Source organism: Chiloscyllium punctatum, chromosome 49 (genome assembly GCF_047496795.1).
Source record: "Chiloscyllium punctatum isolate Juve2018m chromosome 49, sChiPun1.3, whole genome shotgun sequence".
Classification (NCBI taxonomy): domain Eukaryota; kingdom Metazoa; phylum Chordata; class Chondrichthyes; order Orectolobiformes; family Hemiscylliidae; genus Chiloscyllium; species Chiloscyllium punctatum.
In genome coordinates, this window is record NC_092787.1 from 17,010,931 (window position 1) to 17,029,616 (window position 18,686).

Here is an 18,686-nt window from a genome sequence, read left to right on the forward strand (position 1 = left end):
TCAGACTCAAGTTCTTGAGCGCACCATTTGTTTCTCCAGTCTGCTGGCCTTTACACATTATCTGAGATTCCAGAATTGATGTGGGTATAGTGCTGGTGAGCAGTGTGAGTGCAAGTATCTATTTATGTGGTCTCTCACTTTACGAGAGCTGCATTCCAGAAGTAGACCACCTAAGGTGGCATTATAAGGCGCCAACACTGCGAAATATAATTTGCTTTGCTAAACCACTTATAACATTTTGCCCGGTATGTATTTTCAGCGATATAGAATAGACACTTGCTCGTTCTGACAGCAGTTCCTGTGAATAGCTGAATTAAATAATGAATTGTGCGGAAACTGGTGCATTCTCTTGGGTGTTGCACTTGACTGATGCTTTCTAATTGACCATGGGAGAAATGGGCACCGCATTGCGTACCGGGAGTTGTAGTCTGTCTGGACTGAGCATGAACCACAGTCTTTTTCTCCGTCATCAAAAAGCGTCAATCAGTGGCTGGATTCGTCATTAATATGCACCGAAATGGTCGCTAGGTAGCGGTGAGAAGATGGCGGATACTTTGAGTGTTGGGATAAACCTGGATGCTTTTGCTCATGCGATTAATGCCATTCAGCAGCTTCGGTCTAGTGTTACCCGTGTCTTTGACACTCTCAAGGATGGAATGAAGAATAAAGAGAGTCTGGAGGGCAGAGAAAAGGCTTTCATCAGCGACTTTCAGGAGAATCTTCATGCTGTCAACAGGGACTTGAAGTAAGTCAAGCGCTGAGTTTTGGAGCAGAGCCGGAATATTGAGTTGTGGCTGTAGAGGGATTCCTTTTCAAAAAGGAGTGTTTCATTTGCTTGCGTTTACTGATGTAGCTGCGAAGCTTGCTCATGGACTTTACAGTTTCCTAAATTGTATTCTATGAGAGTTAGTTCATAGACTTAGTGAAGCAATGTTCCTGTTGCATGCAATGAAATGCAATGACTGAGAATTTGAAAACAGATTAATTTGGTAGATAGTTTAGAGCTGGTGCTCTGCATGTGATATGTATTTACTTTCTTAAACCTCTCTTTATCCATTTCCCAATGGCTCATAATTTCTTTGTAGATCTTTCAGGCTTTGTGAAATACTTCAGAGATCACTGCAATATGGCATAGGTAACTAATATTGTAGGATAAAAATAAACCTACATGGGTTTCCCAGATTGCAGAGTAAAATTCTTCTTTTGGGGATGTTTTAGGTTTTGTACCATTTCTAGTTGAACTATGAAAAGGCCTGTATAAAAGTGAAATTTATAGTTTTGGAGCTTCAAAATCTAAATAATCTGGAAGAAATATTTAGTGGTAGACAAAGCTAAGATGAAGAATTGCTGGTGGTAAGTAATGAGAAATTTGGAGTGATGAATTAAGTGTTGAGACAACAATAAATGATGTTTTAAGCATTCTTTTCTCATAATATTGGTAACAATATTACACTTCTGAAATACTGTTTTATAACTGTGTTTAGATCAGGAAGAGGTTGGTTAAGGGAGATGCCTTTCTATTTGAGTTAACAATAAAAGTGGATTATAAAATCAACTGCCATTACCAAAAATGATGGTTGAAAAGAAGGAGCACTCGATCAGCATTGTTGGGAAGAGAGTGTTTAAAATATAGGTATAATCCCAAGAATCAAATTGATTAATAGTTGTGATTTTTATTACTTAAACTGTTTTAATTTCTTAGTGTTTCTTTGGGTTTCCCCTAAGAAGCTCACTATTGACTTCACTACAGTGTCCCTACTGTAAAATTTGTTGGAAGAACTCCTTCATGGCTAATGTTATAATAGTAGACAATTGCAGAGGCCAAAAGTATGCCTCTATTTAGTTTTCAGACATTGGGTGCAGATGAGAGTGGAAAATTTTAATGTCTGAGGCAGGTTGACAGTTTTATTTATGAATAGAAGTCATTCCTATAAACTGAAGTGGAATCTTAAGGGTAGATTCAGTGCTGTCAGTGAGTGCATTTAAAAATTCTGATATCCAGAGCAGTAAAAATCCCCTCTACCATCAAATCTTGACTATTGTTCTTTTGAACATAGCTTCCTCAGAAATGCAAACATTATCCTTGAGTTAACTATGAAATGCATATGGCACCAAAGATTGTTTATAATGTGAAGTTGATGCATCTACTCTGAACAGCAGACTATACCATCCTTGAAAAGGCTAAGGATTATTTTTAATAGTTTGAGTTAGTGGCCCTGTTAATCACTCAGTAATTGACAAGTTCAGTTTTGAAGTAGTTAGCAGCATAGGGAGGCCTTACAATTGCCTGATCTGGACATATTAGCTTATTTCAGTTGCAACAGCAGTAAGTGTGTTGCAGCAGTTATCAACCTCCCTTGGAAAAGGGTATCAACTAAGGTTCATGGTTGTGTTTTTTTTTTCAGATTAGATTAGATTCCCGACAGTATGGAAACAGGCCATTTGGCCCAACAATTCCACACCGACCTTCCGAAGAGTAACCCACCCAAATCCATTAGCCTACCCTATATTTACCCCTGACTAATGCACCTAACTTTATGAGCAATTTAGCATGGCTAATTCACCTGACCTGCACATCTTTGGATTTGGAAGAAACCAGAAACCCATGCAGGCACAGGGAGAATGTGCAAATTTCACATGGACAGTTGCCCGAGGCAGGAATTGAACTTGGGTCCCTGGTGCTGAGGCAGCAGTGCTAACCACTGAGCCACCGTACCACCCATTTTCTGTCCTCTTTAAAGCATGAGTGGTACTCCATTGCAGTTTGCATTTATCTCGCAAACCATTGAACTCTTTCTTTTTTCGAAAGTTCAGTTGGTAGGAGTGAGTAACGGCCAAATGTAATTTGACTCGCGTTTTCTGTTTTATGAAAATTTTTAAAATGTGACCAACTGGGCACATTAATTCTTTTTAAAATGACAATGGGACTAGCAGGAACAAAATAACATCCAGGATGCTGCAAAATCTATTCAAAATGTTTGAATCTCAGATTTTGGCACTCACCTTGATTCTGAGGCAGAGCATGTTCTACCCGAGAGCTTTCTTGTAATTTGGGCTGTCATTTTAGAAACAGGGAAGATAGGAGGAGCAATAGGCTATTTGAATCCTTAGCCTGCTCTGCCATTCAATATGATCATGGCTGATCGTTGAGTTCGATACCCTAATTCTGCCCACCCCCATATCCCTTGATCCCTTTTACCACAAAAGCTATGTCCACCACCTCCTTGAAAACATGTAACACTTTGGCCTTAAACACATTCTGTGGTAGTGAATTCCACAGCTTCACCAGTTTGGACGAAGAAATTTTTCCTTCCCTCAGTCCTAAAAGGTTTGCTTTTACACTCTGACCTCTGGTTCTGGACTCACTTACCATTGGGAACATCTTGCCCATAACTATCCTGTCTAGTCCTATTAGAATTTTATAGGCTTCACTGAGATCCCACACATTATTCTTCTAAACTCCAGTGAATATAATCCGAACTGACTGACTCTTTCCTTGTATGTCAGTCCTACCATCCCAGCATTCAATCTGATAAGCCGCCTTCAGAATTGGAGAGCAAAATTGTCCATAATATTTCAGGTGTAGCCTCATCAATGCCCTGTAAAATTTCAGCAAGCCATCCTTGTTTATTTACTTAAAGCCTCTCTCTGTGCTGTCTTTACTACCTGCTGTATCTGTACACTTACCTACAACAACCAAATCTTGTGGGGACCTCCCTTCTTCCCCTGCCCCCCAATTTACAACCATTCAAATTGTAGTCTACCTTCCAATTTTTGTTACCAAAGTGAATGACCTCACATTTATCCAGGTTATACTGCATCTGGCATGCTTTTGCCACTCACTCAACCTGTCCAAATCGCACTGCAACATCTCTGCATCCATTTCAAGTGCACTGTTCCAACCAATTTTGTCAGCTGCAATTTTTGAGATATTGCATTTAGTTCCCTATTTAAATCATTAACACATTGTGAATAGCTGGAGTCCTTTTACCAATTCGTGCAATACCCCACTAATCATTGCCTACAATACAGGAAAAGACCCATTCATTCCTACTCTTTGTTTCCTGTCAGCTAACCAATTTTCTGTCCGTCACCATGTACACTTCCCTATCCCATCTGCTTGAATTTTACACATTTAACTTTATGTGGAACTTTGTCTCAAGCCCTCTGAAAATCCAAACAAACCACATCCACTGTCTCTCCCAATCAACTCTACTGGTTGTATCCTTTGAAGATTTCCAGAAATCTTGCTTGACAAATCTAATGTAAATCTATACTGACTGTGATTCTACCACAGTTTCTAAGTGCTGTGCTATAAAATCCTTGATAATGCATTCTAACATCTTCCCCACTACCAGATTCGCTGATCTATAATTCCCTGTTTGCTCTGTCTCCCTTTTTAAATAGTGATGTTACATTTGCTACCCTCCAATCTGTAGGAACTGTTTCAGAATCTAAAGAATCTTGTAATATGACCACCAATGCATTCAGTATTTCAAGGTGCCACTTCCTGAAATACTCTGGAAGTTAGATTATTAGGACTGGGTGCTTATTGGCCTTGAATCCCATCAACTTTCCCAACGTTATTTCTTTTATTAATACAGATTTGCTTTAGTTCCTCCCTCTGTGTTCCTCATAACTTCTGATATGTTATTTGTGTCCTCCTTTTCATGAAGATAGAAGTGAAGTATGAATTTTGTTTGTTGGACATTTTTGTTTCTCATTATAAATTCTCCTGTTTCTGATTTTGAGGGACCTACATTAGTTTTAACTAATAGAACATTTCATAGTCAGTTCTTTTCCTGTATGCTTACTCTATTTTCCCCTGCTTAGATTAGATTCCCTACAGTGTGGAAACAGGCCCTTTGGCCCAACCAGTCCACACCGATCCTCCGAAGAGCAACCCACCCAGACCCATTTCCCTCTGACTAATGCACCTAACACTATGGACAACTTAGCATGGCCGGTTCATCTGACCTGCACATCTTTGGACTGTGGGAGGAAACCGAAGTACCTGGAGGAAACCCACGCAGACACGGGGAGAATGTGCAAACTCCACACAGACAGTCACCCGATGCTGGAATTGAACCTGGGACCCTGGTGCTGTGACGCAACAGTGCTAACCACCACGCTGCCCCAAATTATTCAACTCCTTGATCCTCCTTTTCTGACTTCTAAACTGTTCCCAATCCTCATGTCTTTTGCCAATTTTTATGGCTTTTCTTTTTGCATCTACTACTGTCTCTAAATGCCCTTGTAAGCCATGGTTTGGCCATTGTTCTCTTTGCACTCTTGTGCCAATTGGGAAGAATCCATTTTTATAGTTCACTCAGTTGCTCTTTGAATGTTTTCCATTGCCTCTCCACTGTCATTCCTTTCACTAACATTTCCAAATCCATCATAGCCCAATTCACACCTCATACCATCATAGTTCCCCTAATTGAGATTCAGGACTCTCGTCTCAGAATCAACTACCTCACTCTCCATTTTGATGAAGAATTCTATTAAATTATAGTGGCTTGTCCCCAAAAAGGATGTCAGAATTTCTTCTCCAATTATTCCTTTCTAATTGCATAATACCCAGGTTAAATGGCCTGTTTTGTAGTTAGTTCCTCAGCATATTAGTCCAGATGAACATCCCCGTGCACATTTGAGGAAGATTTTGATTAAAGAGTCTGTTTTGCTTTGTTCTGGATGGTGTTGAGCTTCGTGTTTTTGGAGTTTGTCATCTAGACAAATGGGGAGTCTTCCCTAATGGTCTTGACTTGTGCCTTGTGGATGGTGGACAGGCACTGGGGAGGCAGAAGGTGGGATACTTGCTGCAGAATTCCTAGCTTCTCCATGGACATTTATATGGTTGATCCAGTTCCGTTTCTGTATTCCGCTCCCCCTCCCCCCTCAATTCCCATTGGCTCTATCTTTGCTGTGACTCTTCGCCATATTCTATAAATACTATCTTGATGTCAAGAGCAGTCACTTTACCAATCCTCTGCAGGTCACTTCTTTTGTTCATATTTGGACCAAGGCTGTCATGAGGATAGGACCTGAATATTGTGAGAAACTCAAATTGAGTATCAGTAACTGGGTTACTGCCCAGTACTGTTTGATAGCATTGTTGAAGACTGGCAGGTCAGTAGTTGGTTGAGTTGGATTTGGTCTGCATTTGGTGGATTGGATGAACCTAGGCAGTTTTCCACATTGCCAGATAGGTGCCATTGCTGTGGCTGTAGTGGAACAGCTTGGCTAGGGGTGTAGCTAGTTCTGGAGCACAAGTCTTCAGTAATAATGCTGGGACCCAAAGCCTTTGCTGCATCCAGTGCTGTCAGCTATTTCTTGATATCATATGGAGTGAATTGAATTGAGTTGATTGAAGATTGAAGGCTGTGATGCTGAGACCTCAGGAGGTATGTGAGACTGATCCCTCCGTCTGAAGATTGGTGCAAATGCTTCAACTTGTCATTTGTACTTGTGTGGACTAGTCCATCATTAAAGACTGGAACTTTTCTGGAGCTTTTAACTCCTAGTCGTTTAATTTTCCATCCCCATTCACAACTGTTGGTGGCAGAACTGCAGAGCTTATACCTGATCTGTTAGTTGTGGGATCACTTAACTCTGAATGCTGCTTCTACTATTTGAAATGAAGCTGGTCCTGTGTGGCTTCACTAGGTTGACACCCCTATTTTAGGTATGCGAGGTGCTACTCCTGCACTCTTCTTTGAGTCAGAGTGATCTCCTGACTTAATTATAGTGATAGAGTGGAGGATATATCAGGCTTTGAGGTCACTAATAGTTATTAAATACAGTTCTGCTGCTGATGGCCTATGGCACCTCCTACTATCCAGCATTGAGATACTAGTTCTGTTCAAAGTCTTTAGCATGATAGTAGTGCTACAGAACATGATGGAGAGTATCCCCAGTGTGAACTAGGTCTGTAATCTTCCACTCCATCCACCACTGATGCTCAATAGCAGCAGTGTGTACTATCTACAAGATGCACTGTAGAGATACACCAAAGATCCTTAGGCAGCACCTTCTAAGCTCTCAACTGCTTCCATCTAGAAGGAAGAGGCAGCACATGGGAACACCACCAAGTTCACCAGTAAGCCACTCACCATCCTGACTTGGAAATATATCATCATTCCATCACTGTCACTGGGTCTAAATCCTGGACTCCCCTCCCTGGGAACTGTAGCATGTGAACTGCAGAAGTTCGAGAAGAGATCTGACTGCTGTCTTCCCAGGCAACTAGGGCAGGATAATAGTGCCTTTGTCCCATGAGTGAATTTAAAAGAAAACAGCCCATTGATGGGCAGAAAGAGTAAAGGTGGATGGTAGTTGGCTGCCTCACATTCAGCTCTTCGCTTCTGATGTGGAGGGAAGCCTAACCTCCTCAGCCAGCCACTCGAGATGGTCAGTGTCCAAGCCCCCGGCTGATATTGCAGGCTGTCTTTGGCTTGCTGTACCACGGACCCCTGACTGAATGCTATCTTTCTTGACTGAGGATCACTGACAACCATAACAAGCTTCCTGCCTTTGTATCTGTGCTAAATGACAAGGCAAGACAAAAGTACTGTGTGCCTGGTATCTTTGGCTAAGGGGCAAGGTGCAAAAAGGCAAGACTAAATGATGATGCTGTGTGAATCCATGTAGGGTGAATGTAAACTCTTGCTAAGACAACAAGTGAACAGCTTGGAGATGCAGCTTAGTTCAGTCCCTGAGCTGAGTGTGCCTCCCTGAACAAACATGTTCCTTGCTGCAGCATTGCAATGCAAGTTGCTTGTGTGGTCCAAGATGCAGTTTGAAGTACAGAGGCATGCTGTAAGTGAAGATCTACCAAGACCATTCTTTGAGTCTGGCCAGTGTTGAATGCCAATATTTGTGGATGTGGGGTGCACCGAGCTGGTGCCTTTGGATCATGCCCTCCAATGCTGTTGCGGGGTTACCAATATGGAAGCTCTTCACCACCAATTTCAGCAAATTGAAATTGTCAAGTATCCAGTCTGACTTCTGTATCAAGAATTCTTGGCATTTTTAGGGAGGTGCCATCCACAATTAATATGGCTGTTAATGCGCAATAGTCCCCCTTAATAGGCAACTCGCTGCTGAGCCAGAATATTGTCTGAATGCCCAGAACTTGATTAAATGATACAGCAAGTTGCTCCCAATGTTGCAAGATCTTGCTGGACTTATTGTGTAATTTTACCATAGCTCAAGTTATTCAGATCCTAAGAGATTCTGCCAAAAAAAATGGAAAACTCCGGAGTTATTTCATTGCAGATATCTTTTCCAAAGTGTTTTGAACGGTTGATGTGGTAACATCTGACTGGAGGATTAACTGTTTTTGACAGTCTTTCTAAGCCTGAGATGTGCTGTTTTTACAATAGAGATTTATAGCTTGCAACAAGGAATGCATTTTAATGGAACAATGCTTTACCTTTTTTTTAGTGCAACTTATTGACAGGAAGCTTCCTATTGCTTTCCTATTTCTTTACCACTGTAATTAATTTTCTGTCTCATTCTCTGTGATTGTTTAACTCTCTCTTTCTCTCTTTTACTTTGTAATTTAGTGGAGTCATAGAGATATAAAGCATGGAAACTGACCCTTCGGTCCAATTCATCTCTGCTGATCAGATATCCTAAATTAATCTAGTCCCATTTGCCAGCATTTGGTCCTTATTCCTCTAAACCCTTCCTATTATATACTCCTCCGAGTGCCTCTGCCATTTCCTCTGCAGCACATTCCATATATGCACCACTCTGTGTGGAAAACGTTGCCCCTTACGTCCCTTTTAAATTTTTTCCCCCTCACCTTAAACCTATGCCCTCTAGTTTTGGACTCCACCCACCCCCCACCCTGGGGAAAAGACCTTGTCCATTTACCCTATCCAGGCTCCTCATAATTTTATAAATCTCTTTTAAGGTCAGCCTCTGACGCTGAGAGGAAAATAGACCTAGCCTATTCAGTCTCTCCTTATAGCTCAAAGCCTCCAACCCTGGCAACATTCTTGCAAATCTTTTTCGAAACCTTCCAAGTTTCACAACATAGCAGGGAGACAGAATTGCATGCACTGTTCCAATACAGTCTGTTTTGCTATATTGCAGTAGTTCTGTCCTTATGCAGTTCCGCGTTGTAAGAAAATCATTTAAACTCATGGGGCCGGAATCACATTATAATCAATACATGCTTTAAAATTTTGCGCTTTAGAAATAGTGCCCCCACTTCATCAATCATGTTATAGCGGATTCTCATTAACAAAATGCTCGTCATAGCAGAACAACCTGTAGTGACCTAACCAATGTCTGTGTAGTCGCAACATGACTTCTAAACTCCTTTCTCCATGCACTGACCAATTAAAGGCAGCACCAAATACCAAACACCTTTACCAATCCTATCTTAACCTGCCCAGGCATGTTATAAGTGTGCCATTAAGTGTATACATCCTGCTGTGATTTGCCTTTCCAAAGTGTAGTACCTCAGATTTAACTAAAGTAAACTCCATCTGCCGCCCATTGGCCCATCTGATCAAGATTCCGTTGTACTCTGAGGTAACTTTCTTCGCTGTCCACTACATCACCAATTTTGATGTCCTATGCAAACTTACTACATTCTCATCCAAACTATTTTTATTTAAATGTCAAAAAGCAGTGGATCATTTACCAATCCTTGTGGTATACTGCTGGTTACAGGCTTCCTATCTGAAAACTAACCTTCCACCACCACCACCATTCTCTGTCTCCTACTTTCAAGCCAGTTCTGTAGCCAATACTGTAATGAAATCTTAAAAAAAATTGTAGGAACAAATTACTACAGATGTTTGAAGCTGTACTGAAAACAACAAATGCTAGAGATCACAGCAGGTCAGGCAGCATTAATGGAAAGAGAACAAGCTAATGTTTCAAGTCTGGATGATTTGAAATGTTAGCTTGCTCTCCATGGATGCTGTCTGACCCGTTGTGATTTCCAGCATTTGTTGTTTTCAGTTTTTTTTAAACCCCCCATGTTTGCACAGCAAAAAAATTTGACAAACTCATCAAAGTTTGAACATTGATTTCATTTTCTTCTGATAAATTAAAAAAACCTTTTTTAAAATCAATTTTTCTGAATGTGTTGATTGAAATAAGAGAGACTGCATGCATGTTTTTCTGTAGAGCTGATGAACTGATGGCTACTGTTGCTTTTGATTTTTCAGTGAGTTGGAACGTCTGAGTAACCTGGTGGGGCGACCATCAGAGAGTCACCCTCTCCATAACAGTGGTTTGTTGAGCCTTGATCCGGTGCAGGATAAAACTCCCTTGTATAGTCAGCTTTTGCAGGCATATAAGTGGTCCAACAAGGTAGGTGACCTATCTTAATGTTTTTTTGGCCAATTTTTTTCACCAACCAGAATTGGAATGGTAATCTGTTGCTATCTCTTTCTTGCTTTGTTCTTCTGAATTTCATTTAAAAAAAAAAGTTGCAGCATGTTATTTTGTATAAAGATTTTTAATAAATCGTAACTTCAGTGCATTAGCCATCATTTTTTTAAAAGATCCAATCGGTTTATTTATTTTACCGAAGTTGTAACAAACAAATTGAAACCTCCCAAATAAATGTCAGTTGTTAAAGGATCTCGTTGGCAGTAACCACATACATTTACCTCCTTATGTAGTATTTCATCCTTAATTCTTCTGCTAGTTAGAAAAATGAGCATTTTATGCGTGTAGAAATTGTGGTGCTAAGATCGAAACTCTAACTGACCCATTATTCATTCTGTTATTTTCCTAAGTTGTTGACTAAATTATTACAGGTGAATTGTCAGGCCTATGGCCATCAACATGCTAAACCAGTATGGATCTCATTAGCTAAAATGCAGTGGCACTGCATAAGTGCACGCACAATGCCACTGTGAAAATCATTTGATTGTTTAACGTGCAGATGGTTTTAAGTGCAGCTCTGCTTTTTAATCACCTGAAGTATGCATTTTTTCAAGTTGTATTTTTTATAACTGTCTGTTACAACAGAATTAGCAGATGGAAATGAATTATAACCAAGCAGTATCACCATTTTATCAGTTAGCTTCTTCTAACAGCAAAAGTAATTGACATTTTTAAAAAAAGTTTGTTCTAGTCTTTTTGTCTAGGAAGTTTCACATCTCTGGAATTTAAGGCAATTGAGTTTCTAAATAGTTAACTATGAATTTATCTTTAATAGGGAACACTGGATGACTAGAGATATTGAGGCTCTGGTCAAAAAAAAGGAAGAGACATATGTCATGTATAGGCAGGTGGGATCAAGTGAATCCCTGGAGTACACTTAACAACAGAGAAATCAGGAGAAGAAAAAGGGGACATAGCTTTGGAAGATAAGGTTAAGGAGAATCCAAAGAGATTGTACAAAGTTTAATAAGGACAAAAGAATAAATAGGGAGAGAATAAGGCCCTTAAAGATCAATGAGGCCATCTATGTGTGGAACCATAGGAAATGGGTGAGACCCTAATCAAATGTTTTGGGTCAGTATTTACTGTGGAGAAAGACATGGAACTCGGAAATAAATAGTGATGTCTTGAAAAGAATCCACATTACAGAAGAACAGATGTTAGAGATCTTAAAATGCATAAAGGTAGATAAATCCCTGTGACCTAATCAAGTATATCCCAGAACTTTGTGGGGAAACTAGGGAAGAAATTGTAGGGGGCCCTAGCAGAGATATTTGTGTCATCGACAACCAATGGTGAGATGCCGGAAGATTAGACAGTGGCCAATGTACTGCTATTTAAGATTAGATTAGATTCCCTACAGTATGGAAAGGGGCCCTTCGGCCCAACAAGTCCACACCGATCCTCCAAAGAGCAATCCACCCAGACCCATTCTACTACTTTCACCCCTGACTAATGGACCTAACACTATGGGCAATTTAGCATGGCCAGTTCACCTAACCTGCATATCTTTGGACTGTGGGAGGAAACTGGCGCACTTAGAGGAGACCCACGCAGGCGTGGGAAGAATGTGCAAACTCCACACAGACAGTGGAAATTGAATCTGGGTCTCCGGCGTTATGAGGCAGCAGTGCTAACCATTGTGTCACCGTGCCAGTTAGGACAGGCTGCAGGGAAATGCAGACCTGTGAGCCTGACGTCAGTGGTGAGTAAGATGTTGGAGAGGATTCTGACAGGTAGGATTTACATGCATTTGGAAAGGCAAGGACTGATTAGGGATAGTCAGCATAGCTTTGTGTGTGGGAGATCATGTCTCACAAACATGACTGAGTTTTTTGAAGAAGTAACCAAGAAGAGAGATGAAGGCAAAGCAGGTATATGTTGTATGCATGGACTTTAACAAGGCCTTCGACAAAGTTCCACATAGACTGGTTAGTGAGGTTAAATCATGTAGGATCCGGGGGAACTAGCCAGTTGGATACAAAAATGTCTTGATGATAGGAGACAGTGTTGTGGTACAAGGTTGTCGTTTGTGCTGGGACTGTCCCCCTCTGGGAATGGCAGGACATCAGGGTCTGCGTGGGCTGAGGGAGAAGAGTGCTTGGGATGCAGGGCTGACCAGAGTCAGGGACCCATGAGATAGCGGAGGAGCGGGCTGGGTGACGCTGGGGCAATTGACTGTCAGGGTGTGGATCCACTTCCAGTTCATGACCTGAGTCACCCAGAGCCTGACAGACAAGGCACTCGGCCCCGGTAACTCTCACATTGTTGAGGCAGCTCAGGTGTGTAGTGCACTTCTGGGTGAACTGACGACTGTCCTTCTGGGACTTTGTGTCAGCCCAACACCACAGACCCTGTTCTGTGATGCATTGCCTCAGAATCTGAGCAAAACCTCCTGGTGTTCTATATGTATGAGCTGGTGCTGCACACTTGCCCCTTCATGCTTTGGTCTGCTGCCTGGATATGCCGGGGTCTGGAGTGGAGTGTGCTGCAAGCATTAGTCCCATGCAACTGGCAACTGAGCAAATTTACCAGGTACCAGACCACATGCACATAGAGTGGCCTGGAGGAGACATTATTTCATATTTACATTGAGTGTCTCTGTTTCCAGCCCCTTTAGTTTTTTGAAGGTCTCCTGTTGAAATTTTGGTTGCACTTCAGCCTCACGCTCTGATCTGCGGGTACCTGGTGAGGGGAGGGGAGGGGTGGATAAGTCTGCAGACTGTCTCATGGCTTTGTTCCTGAGCCTGACCAAGATGGCCATCAACAAATCCAGGGAGTGGGCCTAAGAGCTTGTTGGCTCTGACTGTCTGCTCCTTTTTTGTCAGTTACGTTTGTGCTTGAGCATCCTTGGAGCAGGAGGATGTGATTATTTTTGGAGGCTTTTTGTGACCGATGGGTGCTGAGGAGGCTGGAGTGCATTATCAGCCTGGATAACGATATTCTGATTTAGTTGGTTTTTTGTTTTCCGTTTGGTTTTGGTTTGGTGCCCCAGGAAGAAGGCTGTTTTACTTTCCATGTGTATTGACTTTGGACTTGAAATAGACAAGGGGACTTGCATTTTAATCCTGAGCTATCACTATCCCAGAAGTGCTTGATGGGGTCAATGTAAGGAGCACCATATTTTCACTTGCAATGAATAGAGGAACCATTCCCTCTGAATTTTAGACCATTGTTGTCCCTGTCTCAGGAACATTTAATGGGGTGGAGTAGAGGGGGTTTGATTATTAGTTTTCTGTTGTATTTGACTGAGTCATGGAATGCTTATTCCACATTTTGACCCCTTATTGTCCCTACCACAAGAGTTGTTGGTGGGGACAGGGTTAAGGAAAGCCATTTTTTGTTTGTTCATTTGTTTTCTTTCTCTTTTTCTCTCTCTTTTTCTTCCAGGGAGTCACTGGAGCTTTGGTATAGTGGACAGTGAAACAGGTTATCGAAGAGTACAATGTGATCTTGATCAACTGGGCCAGTGGGCTGAGGAATAATAGATGGATAATTTTAGATAAATTGGTGATGTTGTATTTTAGTAAGACAAACCAGAACTTCCACAGTTAACGGTAGGGTCCAAGGGGAGTGTTATTGAGCAGAGAGACCTGGAGGTGTAGGTACGTAGTTACTTGAAAGTGGTGTCACGGGCAGATAGTGTTGAAGATGATGTTTGGCTTCATCAGTCACAGCATTGAGTATAGCAGTTGGGACATCATTTTACAACGTACAAGACACTGGTAAGGCCACTTTTGGAGTATTGCGTACAATTCTGGCTGCCATGCTATAGGAATGGTGTTATTAAACTGGAAAGGGTGCAAAAGGGATTTACATGGATGTTGCCAAGATCGGAGGGTTTGAGTTAAAAGAGAGGCTCAATAGGCTGGGGACTTTTTTCTCTGGGACATAGTTAAGGTGAATAGCCTTTTCCCCAGGATAGGGGATGAGAGGCAGCTTTTTTTTATACAGTGTGGTTTGTATGTGGAATGAACTGCCAGAGGAAGTGGTGGGGGCAGGTACAGTTGCAACATTTAAAAGACATTTGGATAAGTACATGAATAGGAAAGGCTTGGAGGGATATGGGCCAAGTGGGTGGGGCAGGTTTAGTTTCGGAACATGGTTGCCGTGGACTAGTAGGACCAAAGGGTCTGTTTCCATACTGTTTGACTCTGACTCTGAAAGATCTTGAATGTGTTTCCTTAATAAATATACATTCGATTTAATATCTATCTTCCATGTTCTAAGTTTGATTGCCGTATAATAAGTCTTATTTTGAAGCTTTATATTTGATGGAGAAGTTTATTGCAAGTAAAGGCTTGCAATCTTTAAAATAGAAGCACACATCATTGCACACTGGTTGTTCCAGTAGTGAAATCAGGCGCCTAGGAGAAAGCTAATTCTGTGCCCCCCCCCCCCCCCCCCCCCAACCCAACCCCCAACCTTTTTAAAAAAAAACTTTAGGTATTAATTTTCTTAATGTAGCTCAAAATTGTGACCTTGGGATTGAGCTAGCCAAGCTATGTGGGAAATCCTTGCACTTGTCTGACTTGTTCACTTGTTCAAATAAATAGTGTTTTAGTGAAGTAGGCAAAGTGACTCTGGATCTAAAGACTGCTTTTGAATATTTTAAAATTACTGACTCCTGCTGCCTGCCAATCAAAAAGGGATTCTGATTGTGGCCGTTAACACACATACAACTAATGTTAGCTGGGTTGCATATGCATTTGTTTCTCATCTATGGCAGGAGTTAGTATTCAATAATAATGTCCGATTTCTAAATAGTGCCCTGTGTAAATCTTTGTGTGGTTTAGTATCAAATTATGTTTTGTAACACTAAACCTTCTTCAACTATTTTACTATATTACATGAAAAGTGCAAATTGTGTATGTAGAAAGTGCAATATGCATCCTATTGGATTAAATAAAACTAAGAACTGTGGATGCTGGAGATCTGAAACAAAAACAAAAATTGCCGGTGAAACTGGATAAGTCTGTCAGCAACTGGGAGGAAAGATCTATCCACTCACCCCTCCCTTCTCTCTTCCCCACCCTCTCTAAAATGAAACCTCTTCTTCAGCATGAATGCTTGTTTTTCCTAGCTGGTGTCAGTTCTGAAGAATCACAGGCCTAGAAACAAAACCTTGCTTTCTTTCTACAGATGTGGCCAGGCATATTGGATTAAAAATGGGTTACTCTGAATGGGGTAACCCTTTTGTAATATTTCAGTCATATGATAATGGATAATATCTTCTCAATTTGAAAATAATTGAGTCAACTAAATGGATCCACCATAGGTATATGAGTTGTGTAGATGAATTTTTGACATTTTGACTTAGTCCACTGCAAAGGTTAAACCAGAATACAATTTCACCTTTTTTAAAAAAAGAACTGCAGTTGCTGGAAATCAGAAGCAAAAAGGAAATTGCTAGAAAAATGCAGCAAGTCTGGCAGCATCTGTGGAGAAAGCAGAGTTAACGTTTCAGGTCCAGTGATCCTTAAGAACAGTTCTGAAGAAGTGTCACTGGATGTGAAACATTAACTCTGCCTTCTGTCCACAGGTGCTGTCAGTTTGGTTTTGAATGCTAGTGTTGCCTAGCATTACGTCACTATTTTTGATAGGGTAAAAGAAGTCTTTCCTATTTTTCCAAATGTTGAAAGAGAAAAGTTGTTCATAAATTTCAAACTTCTTTATTAATTGGAACCACTGTGGATTTTATAGTACTGATTTTAACGTTTTGGGGACGTGGGGTGAGGAGAAAAATCCTGCAATCCATTTGTTTCAGACATATTGACATTTAAGTCTTCTGAATTGACTTTTCACAGTTGTCAAAAACTTTTGATAGAGCCCAGTCAATTTCAACTGCATTTCCCACACAATTATTTTTGTTAAATCAATAGTACTTACTGTAGTCTAAGTATCTTCTGCATTATGCATATGAGCTTAAACTTTAGTCATGATGTGTCTTAGATCAGAAACAAATTTGATTGATCAAAGCATGATGTTTATTGAGTCTCACTGTAGTTAGATTTTAAAAAAATTCTACTGTGTGATGTGTTTCGTTTAATTTTGTTGTCGTTTTAAAATAGTGAATCTCATGGTGCTCATGGAGTTTGAGTATATGCTGCTATACAATGAGGGGTGTAACAGTATTTTGTTTTTATGACTCATGATTTATTGTGATCGAATTAGTCAAACTCCATTTTATTTACATCGAATACTGAAATTTTTAAGGTGGTGTTGAGTGGTTTTGATAACTGCCCACTTTTCTGATTTTTAAAGAAAAAGTCCTTAAAATGATTTGTCCAGTAAATTTCATAATATGCTGCCTTTTAAAATTCAGATATGTAATGGACCCGACAAATTTAGCAGGGGTGGTGAGATGATCATTTTGAATAACAACTGAATTCTGTTGATCCTCTGCTTTGATACCATTGAAGGAGCCTGGCAGCATTTCAAAAGAGCAACATATGATTTGCTAGAACAAGGAGTGAAATGTGGGTCTGTTGTACTGGGTGGTTTCTCATATGTTAGTCTGACAACAAAAGGTGAGATGGAGCTGTACCAGTGTGTGCTGAGGAAAGTGGCAAGGTGAAAACACTTCTAAGTGTTGAGAGCACATGCCCAAACATGGTATCTGTTTCTTATTTTTAATTTTCATGTGTGGATTCTGAATAAACTATCAAGCCTAATGTATTGGGTGATCTTGAATAACGAACTTGGGGGATGGGGATTTAGGAGTAGGTGGCAACCAGTATACTTCACTTCTCTTCCCACATTTTGCATTATATAGGATTTGCCCCTTTTTTTAAATTTGCTGAAGACACCATTTTAAATTTGTGTTCTCGTCAATCTTGCAACTGTTTTTCTTCAGGCTGTTGTATGATGGTGGAAGATATTTTCTTTCCACCAGTTATTTTCCTTTTAGGAGCCATCCAGAGTGGACCGATCTGGCTGAAATTGGGGGGAGAGAACTGAAATTGCAGTTCCTTGGTTTGTATATTTTCTACCTGGGTGTGATTTTACGTGAGCAAAGTAAGTATCCAACTTTCTCAATTTGACTGCATCCCCTCCTTCTCTGTCCTCCTCACGTCCCCCTTGAATATATTTTTGTTTTCCCCACATCAGTTATTTGGACTGAGATTCCCAACTGGAGTGTCAGGTTCAAGGCAGAAGTGCAAACCTACATGAAATAAATCTCTCAGCCTTTGGGATGAGTTTTGACATGCTTTATCATGATTGTATACTAAATTTTTGTGTTGAGTATTTCTTGCTGAAAGAAGGAAAAGTGGGAATGTGACAACATGATTTGATCTTCTGAGACTTGGTTCAACTTTTGGTGGACTGAAGGATTTGTTTCCTCAAATGTATGTTTGTTATGGATTGTTAGTTTTAATTAACGGTTTTTAGTAACTACATACAAACATTTTATTTAAGTCCGTCATATCTATTGCCTAAGATACTTGGGTGTGTTGACCAGGACACCTTTGGGGCCACCTTTTCAGGTGGTTGCCTGGAAGAGGTATAACTTGGAGGGATCCAAGGTTTTTACAATTATAAAGATTAAACAGAATATTTAAATAATTAATATTTTTAGGTTGTAGGAGATTACCTTTGGAGAATAATATGAATTATAAAGAGGTGCAGTAGAGAAGTTGTATTGCTTTACTGTGGCATAACTACGGAAGCTAGTTTATAGGTGAGGAATTTTCCTCTTCTTTGTTGTGCTGTAATGGATAAAAATATTATCAGTTATGCTGAACAAAGTTGTTGCTCTTTTAAATTAGCTTTCAACTCTTATATGCAACATTCCATCTTGGGTTATTTTTCAAATCTCTTTCATGTCAAGCTTCATTAGTGGGAAGGAGTTTTTTTGAACTTTCACAGGCAGGACTACTGACACCTGTAAGTAGTACTGTGATTGGCATTAGTAATGGTAACCATATGCCTCGGTATTGTTGAATGTAAAGACTTAGTGTTCTGGTGCCAAGATATCGCATGCAGTTCCAGTACAACAACAGTAGGCGGCAGTGTAGAAAATGTGAATTTCAAATAGGATTGTAATCTGACTCTACAGTAACTTCTAATGCTGTTCCCTTTCAGCTTTTATGGTTCAGTTTAATGCCTTAAATAACTTACAAATCAATCTTTTTACTGTGATCTTCAAAAAAAAAGCATAAAGCAGCGTATTTGGTATGTAACACCTAATGTTTCATTGGTGAGAGGCCAGTGCTTTCTGTAAGCAAATTCAAGTCCGTTCCCTTTTGAAAATGTAGAATGTAATCGTC

At 40.4% G+C, this 18,686-nt stretch overlaps 1 protein-coding gene across 2 annotated transcripts in view; it reads left to right on the forward strand.

Moving 5' to 3' along the window:
* Nucleotides 1-506: 506 nt before the first annotated feature.
* Nucleotides 507-18,686, forward strand: part of med27 (mediator complex subunit 27) — a 220,603-nt gene continuing 202,423 nt past the window's right edge. For both annotated transcript variants that reach the window (XM_072566435.1, XM_072566436.1), the window contains exons 1-2: nucleotides 507-745; nucleotides 10,191-10,335. In XM_072566435.1, coding sequence (XP_072422536.1) covers nucleotides 543-745; nucleotides 10,191-10,335 — 348 coding nt within the window. In that variant the 5' untranslated portion in view covers nucleotides 507-542. The remainder of the gene's footprint in view (nucleotides 746-10,190; nucleotides 10,336-18,686) is intronic.